Raw genomic sequence first — 21,739 nt, forward strand, 5'->3', positions numbered from 1 at the left:
GTCTCTGGATTATTGATTGCAAAAGCTGCACCTTACATTTATATATATTTTTTAAATTAAATGAAACAATGCTTATCAGGATTATATTCTATGAATGAGTTTAAAATATGCAAACTTATTTGTTATTAGATAATGGTTAGGTAAGAGCCGAACTTTTTCCATTTAAAGGTGCACTCAGTAACTTATACTGACACCTAGTGGCTTGGATGCAGCATCATTTAAAATCAATAATTTTCAGTTTCAGATGCCATTGTAGAAATTTAGTATTCACAGTCAGCCATGATTATTTTAATCAATGAGTGAAAGTGTCAAATAACAGGATGGTTACTGAGATTAATCGAGTAGTATTCGGCTGATCATGTGAGTCTAACATGGCAGCCCCCATGTGCGGACCCTCTCCATGTAGAATAAAACAGCTTTTATAAGATTACTGACATGACTGGATTCTTCATTTTAATGCGGGTGGTCATGATTTCCTACATATGTTTCAAAATTACAATTCATGTCTTTAGGAGTTAAACTTTTTTGAGGAAAAAATTACTGAGTGCTCATTTAACAACATCCACAAATTGATTCCAGTATGTAATTACATTTGGTCGTGTAACATTGTCTTCTTGGAATAGGGCTCTTATTGATCTATTATTATTATTGCGACAATTAGAGGAGAAACATAATGGGGACCATACAGTACCTATTGATTTCTTGAAGCAAGGTGAAGCATCAACACTGTAAATGCTGTAGAATGCTTTCCAAAAATTACAACTTGAATATTAAAAACCCACGAAAAAGATAATTAATCTTTATTTTGAGACAGATAGTAACAAACTGCACAAAACTTATAGAAAAAAAAAAACAAAACAATACAAATATAAACAGATTGCATATGTCAATTAAAAAAAAAAAAGAAAAAAAGAAAGAAAAACAATTATTATTCCGTATTCTCCTGATACTTGTTTGACATGAGTCCATCATGCAACAAACTCTATACAGTCTTCAGGCAACCCCTGCTGTGAATCTCTCTGTACCATGAGAGGAAATAAACAAGACTAATGAAAATGATGTGCTTTGACAGTTGTTTGGTCTCTGTGTTTGCAACACAGTTATTATGTATTAAAATGTGTTCTCCAATTAAATGTAATGCAGGCGTTTTTATTCAATAGTATTTAATACATAATAAAACATGAATTAAGTCCTTAATCTTTGCATATCAGTACTATCAACATATTACATTTGTGCTTTTGACATACTGCTTGGATGGATTTATTTTGTGCAAATATATATAAAAACCAGAAGATGCATCTCACTGACACTGCTAAAAAAATGCTAAATGTCAGAAGTCCTTTAAATCTAAAGATATACACATAGGTTAGATTTATTAAGGGGCAGAGACTCTACTAAACACTTTCAAAATGAAAAATAAACAAGAAACATCACAAGTTATGACAAAACAACATCAATTATAAATATGGAAATTCTTGTTTACCTTTGTTTTACATACATCCAGGCAGTCAAGGAAATCACCAGGCCTCTCTGGTTAGCTAATTACGGGTTATAATTTCATAGGGTCTGGGTAACCAAGAGGGGCAGTATTGTAAATGTGAGTGCTGTCATTTGGCACACTGGCTTTGTTTACCTAGTGATGAAGATCATCACAGAGTGCTACAGACTGAATGTTCTGCTGGTGCTCAGCAGCGGAGCCATTCCCTTTTGATTTCCCCAACTTTGACCACTTTCAGACTGCTGTCATCCATTTTCAGGTAGTGAGAGTCTTTGAAGAAGTAGCTGTGACCTGAAAGCATGCAATAAGTGTAAACGGCAAATCAAAATACGGAATAAAAATTAAATCTACATTCCGTTTTTTTTTTTTTTAATGCTCTAATGACTGAACTTTATCAATTTGTTTTGTGTTTATCAAAAATAAAATAAATTCTAAATATATTAAATATTATATAACACACACACCCTAACACTCACACATGTTGGTAGTAGGGTTGCTCCGATACCAAAATGTTGGCTTCGGTACGATACCAGCCCTGGTACCTCGGTATCAATACTAAATCGATACTATGATCAACAAATAAAAAGCCTCAGCCTTGATTAAAAGAACTGCATAAAGTCTCACAGAAACATACAATGCGTTTAAATTTTTCTGGATTCCATGTTAATGTTTTAATTAAATGTTATAATCAAATGGTGTTTAATCAAATTGATACATACATTACAGCTTTAATCAAATAAAAATATTATATATATATATATATATATATACACATTTGGTAAAATAAAATGCTGCACAATAGAGCTTCACAGTTTTAATGAAAACATTAATGATGAAAAAAATCTGATTACCTGTGGCACAAGGCTGCTATGGCTGAATAAACAACATGCTGTTAAAACACTTGCATTTGTGATACTGCTTACAGATAATAATAATGATAATAATAATAATAATAATAATAATAATAATAATAATAATAAAACATCCATTTAACATTATATAATTGTTATTATGAGCATTATTGCTACTTTTTAATATTACATTTTTATACAGTAGTTATATTTTTCTGTCCTCAATTTCAAGCATCCAGTTGAATAGAGCTTTTATGTTAGCTGGACTTTTATTTTGACAGACTTTGAGTTCTTTCTGTTTTGACTGGTTAATTATATCAAGCTTCCCATTAATGCTGGGATACTCCCGTCATGACTCTCAAGCTGAAATCTCTGAGCTACATCGGAGGAGTTCATTTAAGTGTTAACAGCCATTTATACTCTAAACACACTGTATGAAAATCAAGCACCAGCAGTGTGTGTTGCGTTTGTGTGAGTTTGTGCGGCACCTCTTGTTCATTCTGGAGCGTGTAGCGCATGTGACTGGATATTATTAAATTAAATTACATCCTTCTGCTGTTTAAAGGTCACACTTGGCCATATACAGAGGTTTTTTGTTTTATTTTCAAATTGTCACTGATTTCATCTCAAAACTGTCACATCTCATATCATTTTGCTAATGACAGCATACTCTAATATGTTACTGGAATTAGCAACAAGATGATATCGTACCGTTTTATTTTGGTATCGTGATACTTCGTCAGCACTGGTAAACCGCGCAGCCCTAGTTAATAGTCCTATCATTATGAGGACTCTCCATAGACATAATGACTAGTGTGTAACCTAAAAACCACAAAAACCAACTCACCCTAACACACACACACACACACACACACACACACACACACACACACACACACACACACACACACAGGAACCTTTCAGAAACGGCACAGATTTGCTTTATTAGGTGTGTATGTGTGTTTGTGTATACCGGTACAATTGTATATGTACCTTAGTGATGGTGGAGGGAAAGGTTGGGTGGTTGTAAAAGCATGTTAAGTCAATTCCCGTAAATCTAAATGAAACCAGAGGGCCTTCCATAAAACTGTTATATCCTTCACTTCTCTCTTTCCTTTAAAATTTTTCTCATTTAGAGTCTTTATGTGCTCTTCTGACAGAGGCCATTACTGGAAAAAAACTACTCATCTTGAGCTGGGGAACCATATTGCTGGGCTTTTTGTTGTTGAAGGCCTAATGCCAGCAGTAATTGGGTTGGAGTTATTTTCCAAGAATTCTCTATCAGGCTCTACTTTGGCCCAACACACATTCATAAGGAACATACAAGGAGTACTACACATCATTCAGTTCAGACATTTTCAGATATATTTGAAAGAGCTAACAGAGTGTAGGCGTGGGAGTAAAAATAAATGAGATGAACTCCATTCAGATTAGAGGTTAATACCACAGACTTTTACAACAGACAGCATTGGATCTGAAGCCAAGCAACTAGGTTTCTTACCATCACCATTAAGGCTGAAGGCGGCATCAAGGTCATCAGGGACAGCAGTCCAAGAATCAGCAATAAGTTTAGGGAAGCCTGGATCCATCTTTTTCTTGGCTTCATTGTATCTGAAAAGTTACAGAAAATGTGACGATGCATGGTAATAACGAATACATTTCTGCTCTTCCTTTAAAATTTCTCCTGATAATCCTGCAGTGGGTGTGTGGTTTTAAAATGTGTAAATTTTAGTAAACTTATTAAACCACAGTGTAATTAAAATCACACTGTTATATATTTAAATTAATCCTTATTACAAACCCACATCCTTTGAAGACATTAGGCTATAGTGGAGCAACAAAGGCTTTACAAGTGTTGATTATGAAGGGAATGAGGGAATATTCACTTAAACTCTGGAAATAAACATATTTCATGATTCCAGATTCTGCTATAGCTCCCACAAGAACAAGCAGTTATGAATTTAGTTATTGTTACATCACTAGTTACATTATAGTTACAACTAGTTGTGTGCACAACTACTCATTTTCATAATGACTAGATGGTCGGTTGTTTGAATGACTAGTCGACCAGTCAGTGTTTAAGATAATAATGTATAATATAGGCTCCGTTATGATCACATGACCCCGATCAGACGTGTTTCAGAAGTAAATTCTAGAGACTATTGTGCGTGGAAATCCCAGGAGCTCAGCAGTTACAGAAATACTCAAACCAGCCCGTCTGGCACCAACAGTCATGCCACGGTCAAAATCACTGAGATATCATTTTTTCCCCCATTCTGATATCTGTATCTGCATGATTTTATGCACTGCACTTCTGCCACATGATTGGCTGATTAGATAATCACATGGATGATTGTTGGTGCCAGATGGGCTGGTTTGAGTATTTCTGTAACTGCTGATCTTCTGGGATTTTCACACACAACAGTCTCTAGAATTTACTCCGAATGGTGCCAAAAACAAAAACATCCAGTGAGCTGCAGTTCTGTGGATGGAAATGCTTTGTTGATGAGAGAGGTCAACAGAGAATGGCCAGACTGGTTTGAACTGACAAAGTCTATGGTAATTCAGATAACAAATCTGTGCAATTGTGGTGAGAAGAATATCATCTTAGAATGCTATTCTGAGGGGGACCTACACAATATTAAGCAAGTGGTTTTAATGTTGTGGCTGATCGGTGTAGAAACTAATGGTTATACAACAAATAAACAGGCTAAATAACTATAATATCTTATTACAAAAAACTATCAAATTAAAAATGGAAGGGCTTCAATGCAGAGCAGCATAAAACCGCTTATGCGCAACCTAAATGCAGAATGATGTACTTCAATATAAACAGAGCATTTGGGAGTCTCAGAGTGATCCTTACTGTGCACTTAAAAGTGCAGAACTGCAAGATAATGTGGGTAAACATCTAGTTTATGACATCAAGAAATTTAAACATACTTTACTGCAACTATTTATTCATGCAATTTCAGACAGAATCAGCAAAAGACTTTAGTCTCTCCAAAGCACCTCAAATACAGGAACATTACTTACAGCAGAGGATTTAACATCCAACAGTGAAGCATCTCGAAATGCATTTTTAATGCGGTGCTTTGATGGTTGTAACAGCAGCGGTGCATAAATGGACAGCTTAAAGCATTAAAGAGATGAAAGTTCTTGCAAAGGGTTTTACTGCACTGATGCAAAAACGATCTCTAAGAAGCAGCATCTCTCAATTAATATGAGAACAGCGTCTACCATTAAAACCACCACAACTAAAATATTAATTTTAGTAGTCGATCCCACTAATCAACTAGTCAGTTGTTGGACGACTAGTCGATTAGTCAACCACCGTGGCACATCCCTAGTTACAATGCTTGTATTCTTCTACAATGTTTTGTCCATTAAACACAGTCAACACAGATTGCTGTATACTTGATCAAGATGTTTTAAAAAGGATTACCTCCAGAACTTGTTGCCAGCAAATAAGTATGTCTTCTTGCTCTTGTGGAAGGAGTAGGCAGCATCGATTCCATGCAAATCTGAAGGAAGACCCATGGTGGAGATCTTCTTGGGATAGCCTCTCTCCAGAGTACTGGCAGAATATACCCACATCTCATCACCTAGAAAACAGTTATAATAACAATTACAATATTTTAATACAAATGATTGTGTTTGGAGGTAGAAAACTGTAAATGATTGATCATATTCTATAATTGTTGCTTATAAACTGAAAACAAAAATGTTGTGGGATAATTTGCAGTTTAGGCTTATTTAATGTTAAAAATGGCTTTTAATGTGTAATGGCCATAGTTACTCATTTTATCTCCAGAAAACACACACACACACACACACAGTATGAGAAAATGAGAGAGTGACTGAAAGAGTTCTTAACACATGTTTTTGGAGCAGTCCCTTGGCAAGCATTATAGCAACCCATAATGCATGATACAAAAATGTGAAGAGAAGTGAAATAAAGCAGAATCAAGAAGAAATATCATTTCATTTACAAATGAGTTATGAAATCAAAAGAAGATCCTTGCAATGACATGTAACTTTTCAGATAATTATCTAACTTTTGTATTATCACACTCAATTAGTTACTGCATTGCCCAAATTTGTAAACTGTACGCACTACTTTACCTGCAAAGAATACTGTCTTCTCCTCCAGAGGGTTCTCATAAACTGCATCAATCTTGTCTGGAAGTTCACTCCAGAATGTAGCCACCAGCATGGGGCCTGTCGGTTTCCTCCTTGCATCAGCAGTCCTGAAGAGGAATCTGTAACAGGAGGGTTAGAGTTAAAGAGAGAAAAGGCATCTCAGGCAGTGCTCAGTCATTCAAATAGAGAGAGATATAACTTTATACAACGGTATAAGTTATTACAGTTTTTTTTTTTTTTTTTACTTTGGTACTATTTTTAAATGTAAGTGGTACATATTTAAAACTCTTTATACAAAATACTAAACTGATCACACTTGTAAAAAACCTAGTCATTCTTTCAAATCCTCATTAGGATTGTCCATGTTTCATTTCATATAATCATTGTTTCAGGACACAAGATTATTGTGACAAGTAATGAAAACATTTGGTTTAATCACCAAAACACAATAGAATGTACTTCTTTCAATTTAGCCATTTTAACAAATCATTTAATTAACTAGCAAACAATGTAAGATACATTTACATGTTTTAAATCGACCTCAAAGGTGTTGAATAAAAAATGTTACAGTACTGCAAAGTTGCATTAGGAAATACACTTAGAGAATGTTGCGTAACCAAATTGACATTACTGTAAATTTATAATGCCAGTAATATCAACTCAATTTCAATCAAAAGGTGTGATCAACGAAGATACAGTATGAAACTGGACTGATGTTCTTTGTCAATTCTGAGAGTACAAAGAATGCTGTCAATACCATAAGTGACACTAAGAATTGTGTAACAAGTACAGTAATGAACACTGTAATGTATTTAAAGTGAATTGACACTTTACTGAACCTTTTCAGATTGGGTGAGTTGCTGTAATTTGGCAGCCTTTGCTTTAGTTGGGCCTTTGTTTACTGTAACACACTGCTGGCACACTGCACAAGTCTGTTTGTTTGTAACTTGCTAGCCTTCTTATCATTGCTTATTTCTCTACGCTCATCGTTTTATCCTTTGCCATTTTACAGCGTCCTTCGTTTTCTTCCGCTTTTCTACTGTTTCAACTGCATGTATATTACCGCCCACACCTGTTTTCTTTTTCTTTTCTTTTTTCCACTTGTCTACATCTTACATTTCGACTGCATGCATTTAATTTCTCCTCTGTGTTTTACACAGATTATTGCATCAATCTCAAACATGTGCTGATCAGGAACCAACACAACAGCAAACAATTGCGTGAGGGATTCACATCGATCTCAAACCCTAGCCAATCTAGAACAACCATAACAACAACATCAACAAAAAATTGCGGTATGTCATGGCATCCGCTCATATTATTGCTTCCTGCATTGCATGCCAGATGTTTACTATAGCTTCTTCCATCAGCAGTGAGGGGTTTACATGTAATAAATGTAAGGAATTAATCAGGCTGACGGAGAAGTTTATTGAGTTAGAGGCATGCATCCGAATGCTAGTGGAGGTCAGTGAGAAAGAGAAGCCGGTAGTTACTGTTTCGGATGTGGGTAGAACAGCAAGCAACACACACACTTTGGATCCAGCTGTAGAGCCCCTGCAGCAGGGTGTTTGGGGGACGTTTTGGTGGCATACTTGCTCAGCAAAGCAACACCACTCTCCCGTTCCTGTTAGGGTTTCCAATCGACTCTCCCCACTCTGTGATGCACCCACTGAATATCATGTTGAATGAGCCCTGGTTACAGGAGATTCTATTGTAAGGAATGTGGAAATAGAGACTCCAGCCACTATTGTTAAATGCATTTCTGGTACCAGAGTGTCTGACATCAGATCAAATTTAAAGTGCTGGCTAATGCTAAACATAGATTTTCTAAAACTGTTATTCATGTTGGCACTAACGATGTCTGGCTTCACCAGTCGGAGATCACTAGAGATATTGTTAAAGAGGTGTCTGAACTTGCAAAAATGATGTCAGACACTGTAATATGCTCTGGCCCCCTCCCTACTCATCGTGGTGATGAGGTTTACAGTAGATTAGTGTCACTGAATGGCTGGATGTCTGAGTGGTTTCCGGAGAATAGCATAGGATTCATAGGCAATTGGAAGAGTTTTTGGGGTAGACCTGACCTGCTAAAGAGAGACGGACTCTATCCATCCAGGGAAGGTGCTGCTCTCTTCTCTCTAGTAATATGGCTCATAGTCTTAATAGTGATAGTATTTGACTAACTGGGGCCCAGGTCAGGAAGCACACAATCTGGCTTGCTGCCTTGAAACATCACACAGATCAGATAAACTACAACACAGAGACTGTATCACCTAGATGTCACATAGAGACTGTGTCTGTTCCCCGAACTACCAAACACAAACCCCTCACTAAATCATTTAGAAAAAAATGTATTGAGGTAAAACTTGAAAATATATTAGTTTAAATGAATCTACTCCACCAGGTTATTGTTATAAAAATGAGCCTCGCCTGAAGGGTCGAGGAGGAGGTGCTGCTGCAATTTCCAGTGATGTTTTTGTTGTTACTCAGAGGACAGGATATAAGTTTAAGACTTTTGAACTAATAATGCTTAATGTGACACCATCAGATACAAATAAAAAATCTCTGTCATCTTTTGCCCTTGCTACAGTATATAGATCATCCGGGCCGTATTCTGATTTCCTTAGTGAATCCACTGCACATTTTCTATCAGATCTAGTAGTGTACTGTGGATACAGCTTTAATTGTTGATGACTTCAACATTCACATAGACAATGAAAATGACGCATTGAGATTAGCATTTATCAATATTCTCAACTCCCTTGAAGTCAGACAAAATGTGACAGGACCAACTCATCGCCATAATCATAGTCTAGATTTCATTCTGTCATATGGAGTTGATTTTGATACTATAGAAATTCTGCCACACAGCGATGACATCTCAGATCATTATCTCGTCTCTTGTATGCTGTGATCAGCTAATGTTACTTAATCTACACAACACTATCGTTTAGGTAGAACTATTCTTTCGACCACTAAAGGTAGCTTCACTAATAATCTTCCAGATTTATCTCATATACTCAGTAAGCCAAAAAGTCTAAAATAACTTCAAGTAATAAAAGAAAATATAAATACAGTCTTCTCTAGCACTCTTGTTAGTGTTGCCCCCCCCCCTTCGATTATAGAAAATTAAAGAAAAAAGCCCCGCACCATGGTACAATGATCACACTCATGCTCTCAAGAGAGCAGCTCATAAAATGGCGCGCAAGTGGAAGAATACAAAATTAGAGGTATTTCGCAGTGCATGGTAGGATAGTGTCTGTAGCTACAGACAGGCACTAAAAGCTGACAGGTCAGCATATTTTAGCAAACTCATAAAAAATAACCATAATCCTAGGTGTTTATTCAGTATTGTGGCTAAATTGGTTATGAATAAAGCCTCGACTGAACCAGATATTCTGATGCAGCACAAGAGTAATGACTTCATGAATTTCTTTAATGATAAAATTGAAATCATCAGAAATAAAATTGGAATTATGCAGTCGTCTGTCACAGTCCCACGGAAAACAATGTCTCATAATTTTCCTCACGAGTGACTTCAATCCTTCGCTGCCATAGGTCATGAAGAGCTAATTAAACTTATCGAAACATCAAAAGCCACAACATGTATGTTATATCCAATAACAACTAAGCTCTTAAAAGAGGTATTCCCTGTTATCTCAGAACCTCTTCTTAATATTATTAACTCCTCGCTATCCTTAGGACATGTCCCAAAAAACTATAAAATGGCAGTTATCAAACCGCTTTTTAAGAAGTCACAGCTTGATCCTGGAGAATTGGCTAATTATAGACCGATTTCAAATCTCCCATTTATGTCAAAAATACTAGAAAAGGTAGTGTCCTATAGTATATAAATAGTATATATGAACAATTTAGGTCCTATCAGAGTGACTTGATCTTATCATCTGATCATGGCTGCATTTCTCTTCTAGTGCTTTTAGATCTTAGTGCTGCCTTCGACACCATAGATCATGACATTCTCTTGAATAGGCTTGAGAATTATGCATTTGTGGACTTGCATTAGCATGGTTTAGGTCTTCTTTAGCAGACCGCTACCACTTTGTCTGTGTAAATGAGGAAATGTCAAATTAAACAAAAGTTAAGTATGGAGTGCCATAGGGATCAGTTTTAGGGCCTTTTCTTTTCTCCTTATATATGCTTCCCCTGGGAGAAATTATCAGGAATTGTGAATAAGTTTCCACTGTTATGCCGACAATACCCAACTTTATATTTCGTCGAAACCCAACAAAATTTCACAATTCTCCAAATTAGCAGAGTGTATCAATGAAATCAAAGATTGGATGGCCAGAAATTTCCTTCTACTCAATTCAGACAAAACAGAGGTACTAATTATTGGACCAAAAACCTCTAAAAATAAGCCACTAAAATATAATTTGACTCACAATGGATGTACTGTTACACCATCTTCTACAGCAAAGAACTTAGGTGTTATATTTGATACCAATCTGTCCTTTGAAAATCAAATTTCCAATGTTTGTTAAACAGTATTCTTACACCTCAGAAATATTGCGACACATGTTACGACACATGCTCTCTGTTGCTGATGCCGAAAAACTAATTCATGCGTTCATGACCTCAAGACTAGATTATTGTAATGCATTACTGGAAGGATGTCCTGCAAGTTCAATAAATAAACTTCAATTGGTTCAAAATGCAGCAGCCAGAGCGCTGACTAGAACCAAGAAATATGATCATATTAGCCCCATTTTATCATTGTTACATTGGCTACCTGTTAAATTGAATATTAATTAAACAATTTTGTTAACTACGTACAAAGCTTTGAATGGTCTATCTGCGCAGTACTTAAGTGACCTTCTACCACGCTATAGTCCATCGCATTCATTACGATCGCAAAATTCTGGCCAGTTAATAGTTCCTAGAATATTAAAATCCACAAAAGGAGGTAGATCCTTTTCCTGTTTGGCTCCTAAACTATGGAATAGTCTCCCTAACACTGTTTGGGATGCAAACACACTCACTCAGTTTAAGTCTGGACTAAAGACTCATCTATTTAGCCATAGTTTATGCATCAACTCACAATTAGGCTGCTTAGTTAGGTCTGCCGGAACCAGAAACATTTATCATGATCTATAACTATGCAAAAAATGTAATGGCATCTACACTAATATTATTCTATTTGTTTCCCTGTCTCATATCCTGAGGTTACCAGATCCGGCCAGATCCAGCTCCGTTCCTGCTTGGTGTCGGACTCCACTGCTACGTGTCTTTGAGTGATGATGACTAAATGCAGCCGGTACCAGCTAGACATCACTTCAGTCTATTACAATGGACTTCAGGGGATGAACTGATGCTGATTCCAACCATAAGACATGGGATACTTCATATGCCACTGCCTGAACCCTGGACTTAGTATAGACCTCACCGAAATGACCTGCAGTTGAACTGCGATGCACATCACTGATCTCTGCCTGCATCACCTTGGTCTAATGATGTACTACACTCTTAAAATGGAATACATACACTATCAATTAATTGCCAATAAAAGCCTTCATCGGCCAACTAACGAAGGACAGTGCATCTATATAAACTTCTGCAGTTAATCCAGGATGAACTTCAAAGACCTTAGTCATTAATCTTACAGTTCATACAAAATCTTTGTTTAAACACTGGCCCTTACCACTTACTTAGTTTACTCATTTTAAACCATGACTTGCACTGCACATAAATAACTAATATTGACATTATATTTATGCTGTTTACCAGAGGGGAACTGGCCCCCACAGTGAGCCTGGTTTGTCACAAGGTTATTTTTCTCCATTAACCAACATTTATAGAGTTTTGTGTTCCTTGCCACAGTCGCCTTCGGCTAGCTCACTGGGGTCCTAAATACAATTATTATTTATTTAATTTTTATACACAATTTACAGTCATATTTAATCAAACTACACAATGATGACTAAGACTTTATAGATACTACAGTTTCATTTTCTGTTAATGCATGATTTTCTGTAAAGCTACTTTGAAACGATGTGTGTTGTGAAAAGCACTATACAAATGAAAAATAACTTGACTGTGAACAATGATGGCCCATATGTCATTTGCAAAACAGTTCCCTTGCCTCTTCCTCCCTCCTTCTGATGTCCACCTCTTTGACCACTCTGATGGGCCTCTTATACAAAGTCATTGATTGGTTCTCCCTTGCAGTCTATGTTGACAAATTGCTAATGCTCACACACACCCATGTATATGGCACATACTTTAAACAATAGTGGTTACAAATGGTATAAACTGGCAATATTGTATCCTGTTTTAAATGTAATTTACTTTAGATGTTGATACTTTACAAACAGAAATTACCAAACCAGCTGAATCTATAGGTTTACCAAATGATTCACTGATTAACCATTAAGATCAGTTGGATGACATGATAATCAAATGTATTAAAATTAATAAGAACAGATTCAAATGAAAAGTTTGATGTTAATAACACTATAAAAGGTCATTACATTCAATGAAAGGTATATATAGATGAAACACTTTTTTGATTTGAGAAAAACTTTACTTTGTGATTTTGTGACTTGTACTTAGTCAATGGGGAAAAAAACAACAAAAACAATTGTGAAAACAGTACCAAAAATAATAATAAAAAAAAATAAAAAAAATCTGTAAATGATTAATCATATTCTATAATTGTTGCTTATAAATGGAAAACAAAAAAGTGGTGGGATAATTTGCAGTTTAGGCTTATTTAATGTTAAAAATGTATTTTAATGTGTAATGGCTATAGTTACTCATTTTATCTCCAGAAAACACACACAAACACACACACACACACACACACACACACACACACACACACACACACACATTTAAAATTAGAAATTGTATTGATATCTGCAATTTTGGCCTTTTTACTACTCTTTATCGTATCGAAAATAAAATAAGTGGAACCATTCAGCCATAATGATGTGTGTGTGCAGAGAAGAGAAGGGAGGACACATGAGAAAGAAACCTAAGCAAGTAGGATAGAAAGAGAGAGAGAGCACTGCACTCTAGCTACAATGAGGTGATTCATTGAGCAGCTGTTTCTTATTATTGTTGAAGAGTGAGTTAAGAGCCAGTTGGACATATCCTAACTTGCCTGCTGACCCAGCATCAACCACAGAAACAAAACCCACCACCCCAGACCTCTTTCCATTGACCTATTTTTCAAAGGCCAATATTTCACAGTCTCAGTGAAAAATGCAGATTTTTGGACTTTTAAGCAATGCGAATATAACTCACCAGAGTGAAATGTTCTGTGAACCGCACAGTTAAATTTTACGTTATAGTGTCAGCTAAGAGATTTTGACTGAATTACTGATGAGTAATCAAGCCTCTTGCCCCAAAGCACCACTCCTTCAGCAGTATACATAGTGATTTAAAGACATAGGGATTTTAGCATCCCACCCTTCTCTCTCTCTGCACTTAAACATGTTATAACAGAAAATCCAAAGGAACACTCTTGTAGTTGAGACTCTAGTGCAGGTCAGCTCTGACTTGCAGCTGTTCAATAAATGAAACACAATGAAACAAAAGAAGAATTTGTTTTATGGAATGCCTCAGATGTATGAGTCAAATATTTGATAAAAAATAAATTAAATAAAAGACATTCTGATGCAGCTGAATAAACAAAGCATAAGTGAACCTTTTGGGGGTGCACTCTCTGGCCTCACTCACACTCATGTCTATCTTTCCCTTTTCTCTTTGGAATGGCTTATACAGCTGTAGCATTTATCTAGCTGGGTGAATGTCTGATATCTTAAGTCATCTTGCTACACAGCAAAGGGAGACTTGCTGTTGCAGGGATTCACAGAATTACACTGTAATATGATCAGAACTCTACGATAATGACATTTCCACTGCTGAACTGTTCTACTCTTGGCCTTCACAGACTAGCAATATTAATCAGTGAAAATAGAGAGAGGGCACACGCACTTGGAGAAGAACAGACACCTTTAGGCTGTATTGATTTTAAGATATAGGTTTAAATAATAGAGGTAGGAACCACCAGGGATCCCATGATGCAATATTCTATCAACATTTGGATCATATATTGCAATTAAGACTTTTATTGCTTTAGAAACAATGTTTTTTTATTATTATTATTTTTTTTTATGAATCCCAAAATAATAATAATTAGTTCCCTATCTGCCACTCACTCGACGTTGTGTCGATGTAGTGACACTAGGGGTCACCCTTGGGAGCCCCAAACACCTCTGCTTTTTTGAAAAAAGGCCAATGAGAATTGGACATAAGGATATAAAAGGAGCTGGCATGCAACCACTCATTCAGATTTTCCCTTCGGAGCCGAGTGGTTGTATTCAGTGCACTGAATTCAATTCCCTCCAAAGATGCACCTCAAAACTGCTGGATTTACGGCGCATTTCAGCGCCTTCTCTCCCTCTGCACCTGTGGAGTGCAGAGAACGCCCCTGGGTACTTCGGCAGAGCGAAAATAAGACAGTATATCCTAAAAGAGTATATTTTCATTCACAAAAAGAGCGGCACACACGGAACGTCTTTTTAAAGATGCCTTTCCATTTGTGTGTTTTTCCTGGTTGTGGTCGTTATCTCTCCGCTTCTGACGGCCACGATCGCTGTCTTACGTGTCTGGGCACTGCCCACGTGGAGACATCGTTTGTGGATGAGTCATGTCCTCATTGCGAGAGCATGACCTTGGCAACGTTGTGGTCGTGGCATGCTTTCGTAAGAACACTGCCCATGGACCTCCCATTCCCCAGCACGCTCGCTTGCCCCGGTCGGGCTCTCGGACGAGACCGCCGGCTCATCTCAGGGCGAGTTTGTCTTCTCGTTCGGAGCTTGGGAAGACGATGAGTTATCGAGTGCAGCATCGGAGAGCGGGCTCGTCCAGTCTGACGTAGAGGCTTCGGCTGGGCTTCCTCCTTCGGGAATGGCTGCCCAGTCTCAGGCCGACGCGGAAATGTTGGACATACTTTCCCGGGCGGCCGCGAGTGTTGGGCTAGAGTGGAACCCTCCACTCTCCTCTGTACCCTCGCGGCTCGACGATTTGTTCCTAGGCTCAGGGCACCACCCACGGCCACGCCCCTCCCTGGTCCCTTTCTTTCCGGAAGTGCATGAGGAGCTGACAAGATCATGGGAGGCACCTTTTACTGCCCGATCCCGGTCTTTCAGCTCCCCCGCTCTCACTTCCCTCGATGGTGGAGCGGCCAGGGGGTATTCAGTGATCCCCCAGGTGGATAAGGCACTCGCGGTGCACTTGTGTCCACAGAGCGCCACCACCTGGCACGGGCGCCCGAAGCTCCCGTCCAGGGCCTTTAGGTCCCTGACAACTGTGGCCTGCAGTGCTGCTGGACAAGCCGCCTCCACCCTGCATGCCATGGCTCTCCTGCAAGTACACCAAGCCAAGGCACTAAAAGAACTGCACGAGGGTAATTCTGACCCGGGATTGATCCAGGAACTGTGCTCGGCGACCGACCTCGCTCTCCGGGCGAGGAAGGTCACGGCGCGGTCTCTCGGGCAGGCGATGTCCACCTTGGTGGTCCAGGAGCGCCACCTTTGGCTCAACTTGGTCGAGATGGGAGAGGCGGACAAGGCATGGTTCCTTGACACCCCCATTTTCCAGGTTGGCCTGTTTGGCGACACCGTCGAGGACATTGCCCAGCATTTCTTGGCGGTGAAGAAGCAGATGGAGGCCTTACAACATATCCTGCTCCAGCGGCTTAAGACCCCGCACCCTGTCTGCTCGTTGCCAAGGGCGTCCTCCTGCAGCAACAACACCAGCTCCGCCGCAGCCCGCCCCCGTGGCCCGGCTCCGGCGTGGAGCCCTCCGCAGGAAGCAGATGCGACCCGTCTCGCGGCCGGCCGCTAAGAACCCGAGGAAGGCTTCGAAGCGCCCCCAAGGCAGGCGACCCAAGGGCGAGGAGACCCGCTTTTCTGGAGCTGGTCGACAGACCACTCCATCCCCCGGTGGAGGGCCGGGAGGAGAATCTTTTGTCGCCGCATGCCCAGGAGGCTGCGGCACCCAAAAGCCTGACGAAAGAATGGTTTCCTCATCTCCTGGGTCACATGTCCGGTGCGCACGGCCGTCATCACGACCACCATCCACCATCCCATTTTGGCCAACTGGAAAAAGAGCAAGCTCTCAAGCCCTGGTTCAGAGCATCTCTTTTCTCGGTTTGGAGTTGGACTCAGTCTCGATGACAGCGCGCCTCACGAACGAGCACACACAGTTGGTGCTGAACTGTCTGAAGGCGTTCGGACGGAGGACAGCGGTTCCACTGAAACTTTTTTAGAGGCTCCTGGGGCATATGGCATCCTCAGCGGCGGCCACACCGCTCGGGTTGATGTATATGAGACCGTCTCAGCACTGGCTTCAGACTCGAGTCCCGAGATGGGCATGGCACCCGGGACACATCGCGTGACCATCACGCCGATCTGTCGCCGCCTCTTCAGTCCTTGGACTGACCTTGCATTTCTACGGGCAGGGATTCCCCTAGAGCAGGTCTCCAGGTGTGTCGTGGTTACAACAAATGCTTCCAAGATGGGCTGGGGCCCGTATACAATGGGCACACAGCCGCCGGCTCCTGGACTGGCCCGCGGCTGCGTTGGCACATCAACTGCCTAGAGTTATTGGCAGTACTGCTTGCCCTGCGGAGGTTTTGGCCGATGATCCAGGGCAAGCACGTGTTGGTCCGGATGGACAACACATCGACAGTAGCGTACATCAACCGTCAAGGCTCCTCGCGACAGCCCCCCCAGCGAATTCCCCTGAGGAAGGACCATCTTTCTCAGGGACGGGGCACCATCTGGCACCCGCGACCAGACCTCTGGAATCTCCACGTCTGGCCCTTGGACGGGACCCGGAAGACCTAAGTGGCCTACCACCCACGGTGGTAGACACGATCACTCAGGCTAGGGCTCCCTCTACGAGGCGCCTGTATGCCTTGAAGTGGCGTCTGTTGGCTAAGTGGTGTTCTTCCCGATGCGAAGACCCCCAGAGATGCGCAGTCGGATCAGTGCTTTCCTTCCTGCAGGAGAGGCTGGAGGGGCAGCTGTCCCCCTCCACCTTGAAGGTGTATGTAGCTGCTATTTCGGCTCTTCACGGTGCAGTAGATGATACGTACTTGGGGAAGCACGACTTGATCATCAGTTTCCTGAGAGGTGCTAGGTGGTTGAATCCCTCCAGACCGTGCCTCGTCCCCTCGTGGGTCCTTCGGGGTCTACAGGGAGCTCCCTTTGAGCCCTTGGAGTCAGCTGATCTTAAGGCACTCTCTTTGAAGACTGCCCTCCTGACTGCACTCACTTCCATCAAAAGGGTAGGGGACCTGCAGGTGTTCTCTGTCAGCGAATCGTGCCTGGATTTCAGTCCAGGTTACTCTCACGTGATCCTGAGACTCTGACCGGCTATGTGCCCAAGGTTCCCACGACCCCTTTTAGGGATCAGGTGGTGAACCTGCAAGCGCTGCCCCAGGATTAGGCAGACCCAGCCTTGGCGTTGCTGTGTCTGGTGCGAGCTTTATGCATCTATTTGGATCGCATGCAGAGCTTTAGAAGCTCCGAGCAGCTTTTTGTTTGCTTTGGTGGACAGCGGAAAGGAAGCGTTGTCTCCAAACACAGGATCACCCACTGGGTCATTGACGCCATCGCGATGGCATATCAGGCTCAGGACGTGCCACCCCCTGTGGGGTTACGAGCCCACTCTACCAGGAGTGTGGCAGCCTCCTGGGCCCTGGCCAGTGGTGCCTCTTAAGTGCGCTAATGAGACCCTGTACTGAGGTAGGTGCTCCACATGTGCTGGTTCCCTGAAGGTGACTCCATGTGATATCTTCCACAAAATCGTTTCCCTGTTGGTAAACTGCGTCTTCCTTGGGCAGAGGCCCCTCTGCCCCCGGTCGCCATGCTCTGTAGAAACTCCTCCCCCTTCGGGTAGGACCTACCATGGGACCTCTCCACATGACATACTTCCGACAAGACTCAGTAAGACCATGTAACGTATTCCACTCAAAATCCCCCCCACCCGTTTTTGGGCGGGGTGTGGTCTCCGCGGTGTCTTCCCCTTGGGAGGGACACCCCCTCATGCAGACACTTATGGCTCCCAGTCGGTTAACAAATTCCACTCTTTTTGGGGAGAAAAGAGAGGAAAAAAGGCCTCTGCTGGGCTAGCCTGTCCCTATCGTTGGGCAGTCGACTTGTTCCTGAAGGACCGTTCGACGCTCAGAGCGTTGGGGGAGGTTACATGATGGCCTGGTGCACTGGCTACGAGGCACACAGCGGTCTGCTCATCACACACCGCCAGTTCATGTAACACAGCTCAGATAGTTGTGGCGTTTTGTATAGGGACCCCTAGTGTCACTACATCGTCACAACGTCGAGTGAGTGACAGATAGGGAATGTCATGGTTACTTTTGTAACCTCTGTTCCCTGCTGAAATGGCCGGGACCTGGTCTCGGCTCCTCAGCACAAAACCTGAATGAATGGTTGCATACCAGCTCCTTTTATACCCATATGTCCGGGGGAGTGGCATGCAAATTCCACTGGCCTTTTTTCAAAAAAGCAGAGGTGTTTGGGGCTCCCAAGAGTGATCCCTAGTGTCACTACATCGACACAACATCTCGTTCCCTCCATCAGGGAGCGGAGGTTACGAAAGTAACCATGACAATTTCTAAATTTTCTGAAAAAAAAAACAAACAAACAAAAAAACATGTGTGATGCTTGCAAACTAATGGCCACATTGCAGGATGTTGCTGTTGGGCCTCATGTATTCAGATAGAAGACAAAGGCAGGCCTTACACAGTCGTAAAACCTAACTCAGTCCCCACACACCAAGTAGTAAATCTTACTGATAAAAATCGCGCCAAAATCAAACAAAAGGAGTCCAAAACTACAAAATCCCTTGAAGCCTTGCTCACTAAAGGATCGAACTCTTAACTCCTATTGGATGAGGCACACAACAGAACGTCCCTCAAACCATGACATCATCAGGAGTAGAAATACCTCTGAAATGCTTCCGGGATTTGCTTCCAGCAACTTTGTTCACCGTGTATAGACGTAGCTCATCGCTGCTCTCAGGTGCAACCTTGTGGCACAAGGAAGTAACGTCCGACTTGAAACTGTGGCCATACAATCTCCATCTCGCTGGACGAGTTGAGATTACTCTGTGTTCAACCGAACACTCTAACGGATCCGAAGGAGACCGCTGAGCAATCCGCATCTTCATCCGTTTGCCTGCAGAAGTGAAGAGATTAAAGATTTCTCTTCCAGGGTGGTGCCCCGTTCAATCAAGTCGACATTTCTGAGTTCTCCGCCAGCCCGCCGAGAATCAACAGCCGTGCCCGCCAACAGAGCGAGGAAACGGCCTCCCGTCATCACCCGAGCCTCAAGGAACCAGGTCGGAGTTAAAGGACGGAGGAACACACATTCTACCTGTGTCCTCATGCGATTGAAGTAAGAGGTTTACGTCTGGGCAGAGATAGAATATTATAGTGTGTTATTCTTGTGTTTCAAGGTTTTTGCTGGTACAGTTTACAGACCGCCATATCCGCTCATTATTAATACTCAGGGTATTAATTATCTCGAATTTGTTTTGCTGTATTGTGGTCCAACCAAATTGGACTGTTGTGCATTTTCGCCATCGTGGTTGAGACCGGCAAACTGTTTTGATCCATTAAGAGTCAAAGAACGCGGGACTGTTTACGAGCTGTCCACCGCGTCTCTGAGCGATAAACTAACAGCTGCTTTCTCTCCAACGATCGCGAAATCGGCTTTAGGGCCGTCACTTAATTCTCTCTCTCTCTCGTACTAACCACACACACACGTGCGACCCCTCACAAACACACACACCCTCATGTGTTATAGGATTATTTTGATTTCCATATCTAATCATATCACTGTTTAGTTTGTAGTTGTAAGTCAGAAGTTTATTGACTGCATTGTATTAATTATTAATTGATATTACTGCATAAATAAACGTTGTTTATATTACAAAGAGAAGTGTTTTGGTTTGTTTTGCATACGCCTGTGTCATGCTGACGGGATGTCAGTGCTCGGATTCCAGCCTTCACTCATTTTTTTTTTTTTTCCCGAAAATCAATATTCTTCGGATGTCGATTTTCCTAAGAAAACAATCTAATATTGAGACTGTTATACTATCTGGTTATTAGTCCCTGATTCCAGGGTGGTGCCCCATCAATGTTAATCCTTATTAATATTCTACTGATTTTTGATCATTGATAATTATCTTTGATGATTGTTGAATTTGAATGATCAATAAGCTAATGTTAATTTTAATTAATGTTTCATCGATGTTAACAATTAACGATTATCTTTGATAATTGTTGATTTAAAGGATTAAAAAAAGCTAACTCTGATTCTCATCAATGTCCTATTGATTTTAATAATTAATAATTATCTTTGATAATTATTAATTATTGCTAATAACCAAACTTGCTCCTAAACGTAGCACACTACATTTACTGGAGCCCCATATGAGGTTTTAATGAGTTAGATTCAATTAATTAATTTAAATATTAATTAATAACTAAAGAAATAATTATTAATTATTTCTGATAGTAACACTGATCTAAACAACCAGTAAAGCCCTACATTGCTACTGTGTTTAGAGTAGTTTTTCATACATTGAAATGTGGTTTCTAAGGTGTCCTGAGTGGCTGCTAGGGTATGTGGTTGGTATAATTTCAAAAGAGTCAAAAGAGCCCACCCCAAGTCTTATTAATTATATTATTAAAGCTGCACTAGGTAAGATTATTTGGTTAAAAATGAACAAATTGCCATTACTGACTGTGTACATAAACAATCAGTGTTCAAAACAATGTCTTCACCTTACCCCGATTCATTACGGTAAACCTATAAAAATGATTTGTATTTTGAGCTGTCGGGTCGGATATAGCACGAAATCCCTGGCTTATGACGTTCATTCTTGTGTCATTACATCATGTCCATAAACACTGGAAAGAAATACCGGCTGTCTCATGTTCCAGCAGGAGAAACTACGTTAAGTTCAGTAAGTCACACTCTCAGTTAACAGCATCAATCTGGATGGATGTTTATCTGTTATCTGTTTGGCTAAGTTGTTTACCTGCTATAATGCTTGGATATGTTTTCTGGTAGGGTTGTTAAAGCTTATATTGCTTGCCATGCTTGTATGAATAGAACATTACTCATGTGTTCACCGATCACGATGTATCTACGTTTACTTTGACATTTACTAATATTTATGACCTCTG

The 21,739-nt window shown here is 40.6% G+C and overlaps 1 protein-coding gene across 1 annotated transcript in view; it reads right to left on the reverse strand.

The window, feature by feature from the left end:
* Positions 1 to 783: 783 nt before the first annotated feature.
* mmp2 (matrix metallopeptidase 2) overlaps positions 784 to 21,739 on the reverse strand; it is a 43,490-nt gene continuing 22,534 nt past the window's right edge. The window contains exons 10-13 of the mRNA XM_051655068.1: positions 6,475 to 6,611; positions 5,795 to 5,954; positions 3,851 to 3,960; positions 784 to 1,789 (exon numbers count right to left, since the gene is read on the reverse strand). Of these exons, the coding sequence (XP_051511028.1) occupies positions 1,686 to 1,789; positions 3,851 to 3,960; positions 5,795 to 5,954; positions 6,475 to 6,611 (511 nt within the window). The 3' untranslated portion in view covers positions 784 to 1,685. The remainder of the gene's footprint in view (positions 1,790 to 3,850; positions 3,961 to 5,794; positions 5,955 to 6,474; positions 6,612 to 21,739) is intronic.

The sequence above is a fragment of the Myxocyprinus asiaticus genome, chromosome 2 (assembly GCF_019703515.2).
Source record: "Myxocyprinus asiaticus isolate MX2 ecotype Aquarium Trade chromosome 2, UBuf_Myxa_2, whole genome shotgun sequence".
In the NCBI taxonomy this organism is placed as follows: domain Eukaryota; kingdom Metazoa; phylum Chordata; class Actinopteri; order Cypriniformes; family Catostomidae; genus Myxocyprinus; species Myxocyprinus asiaticus.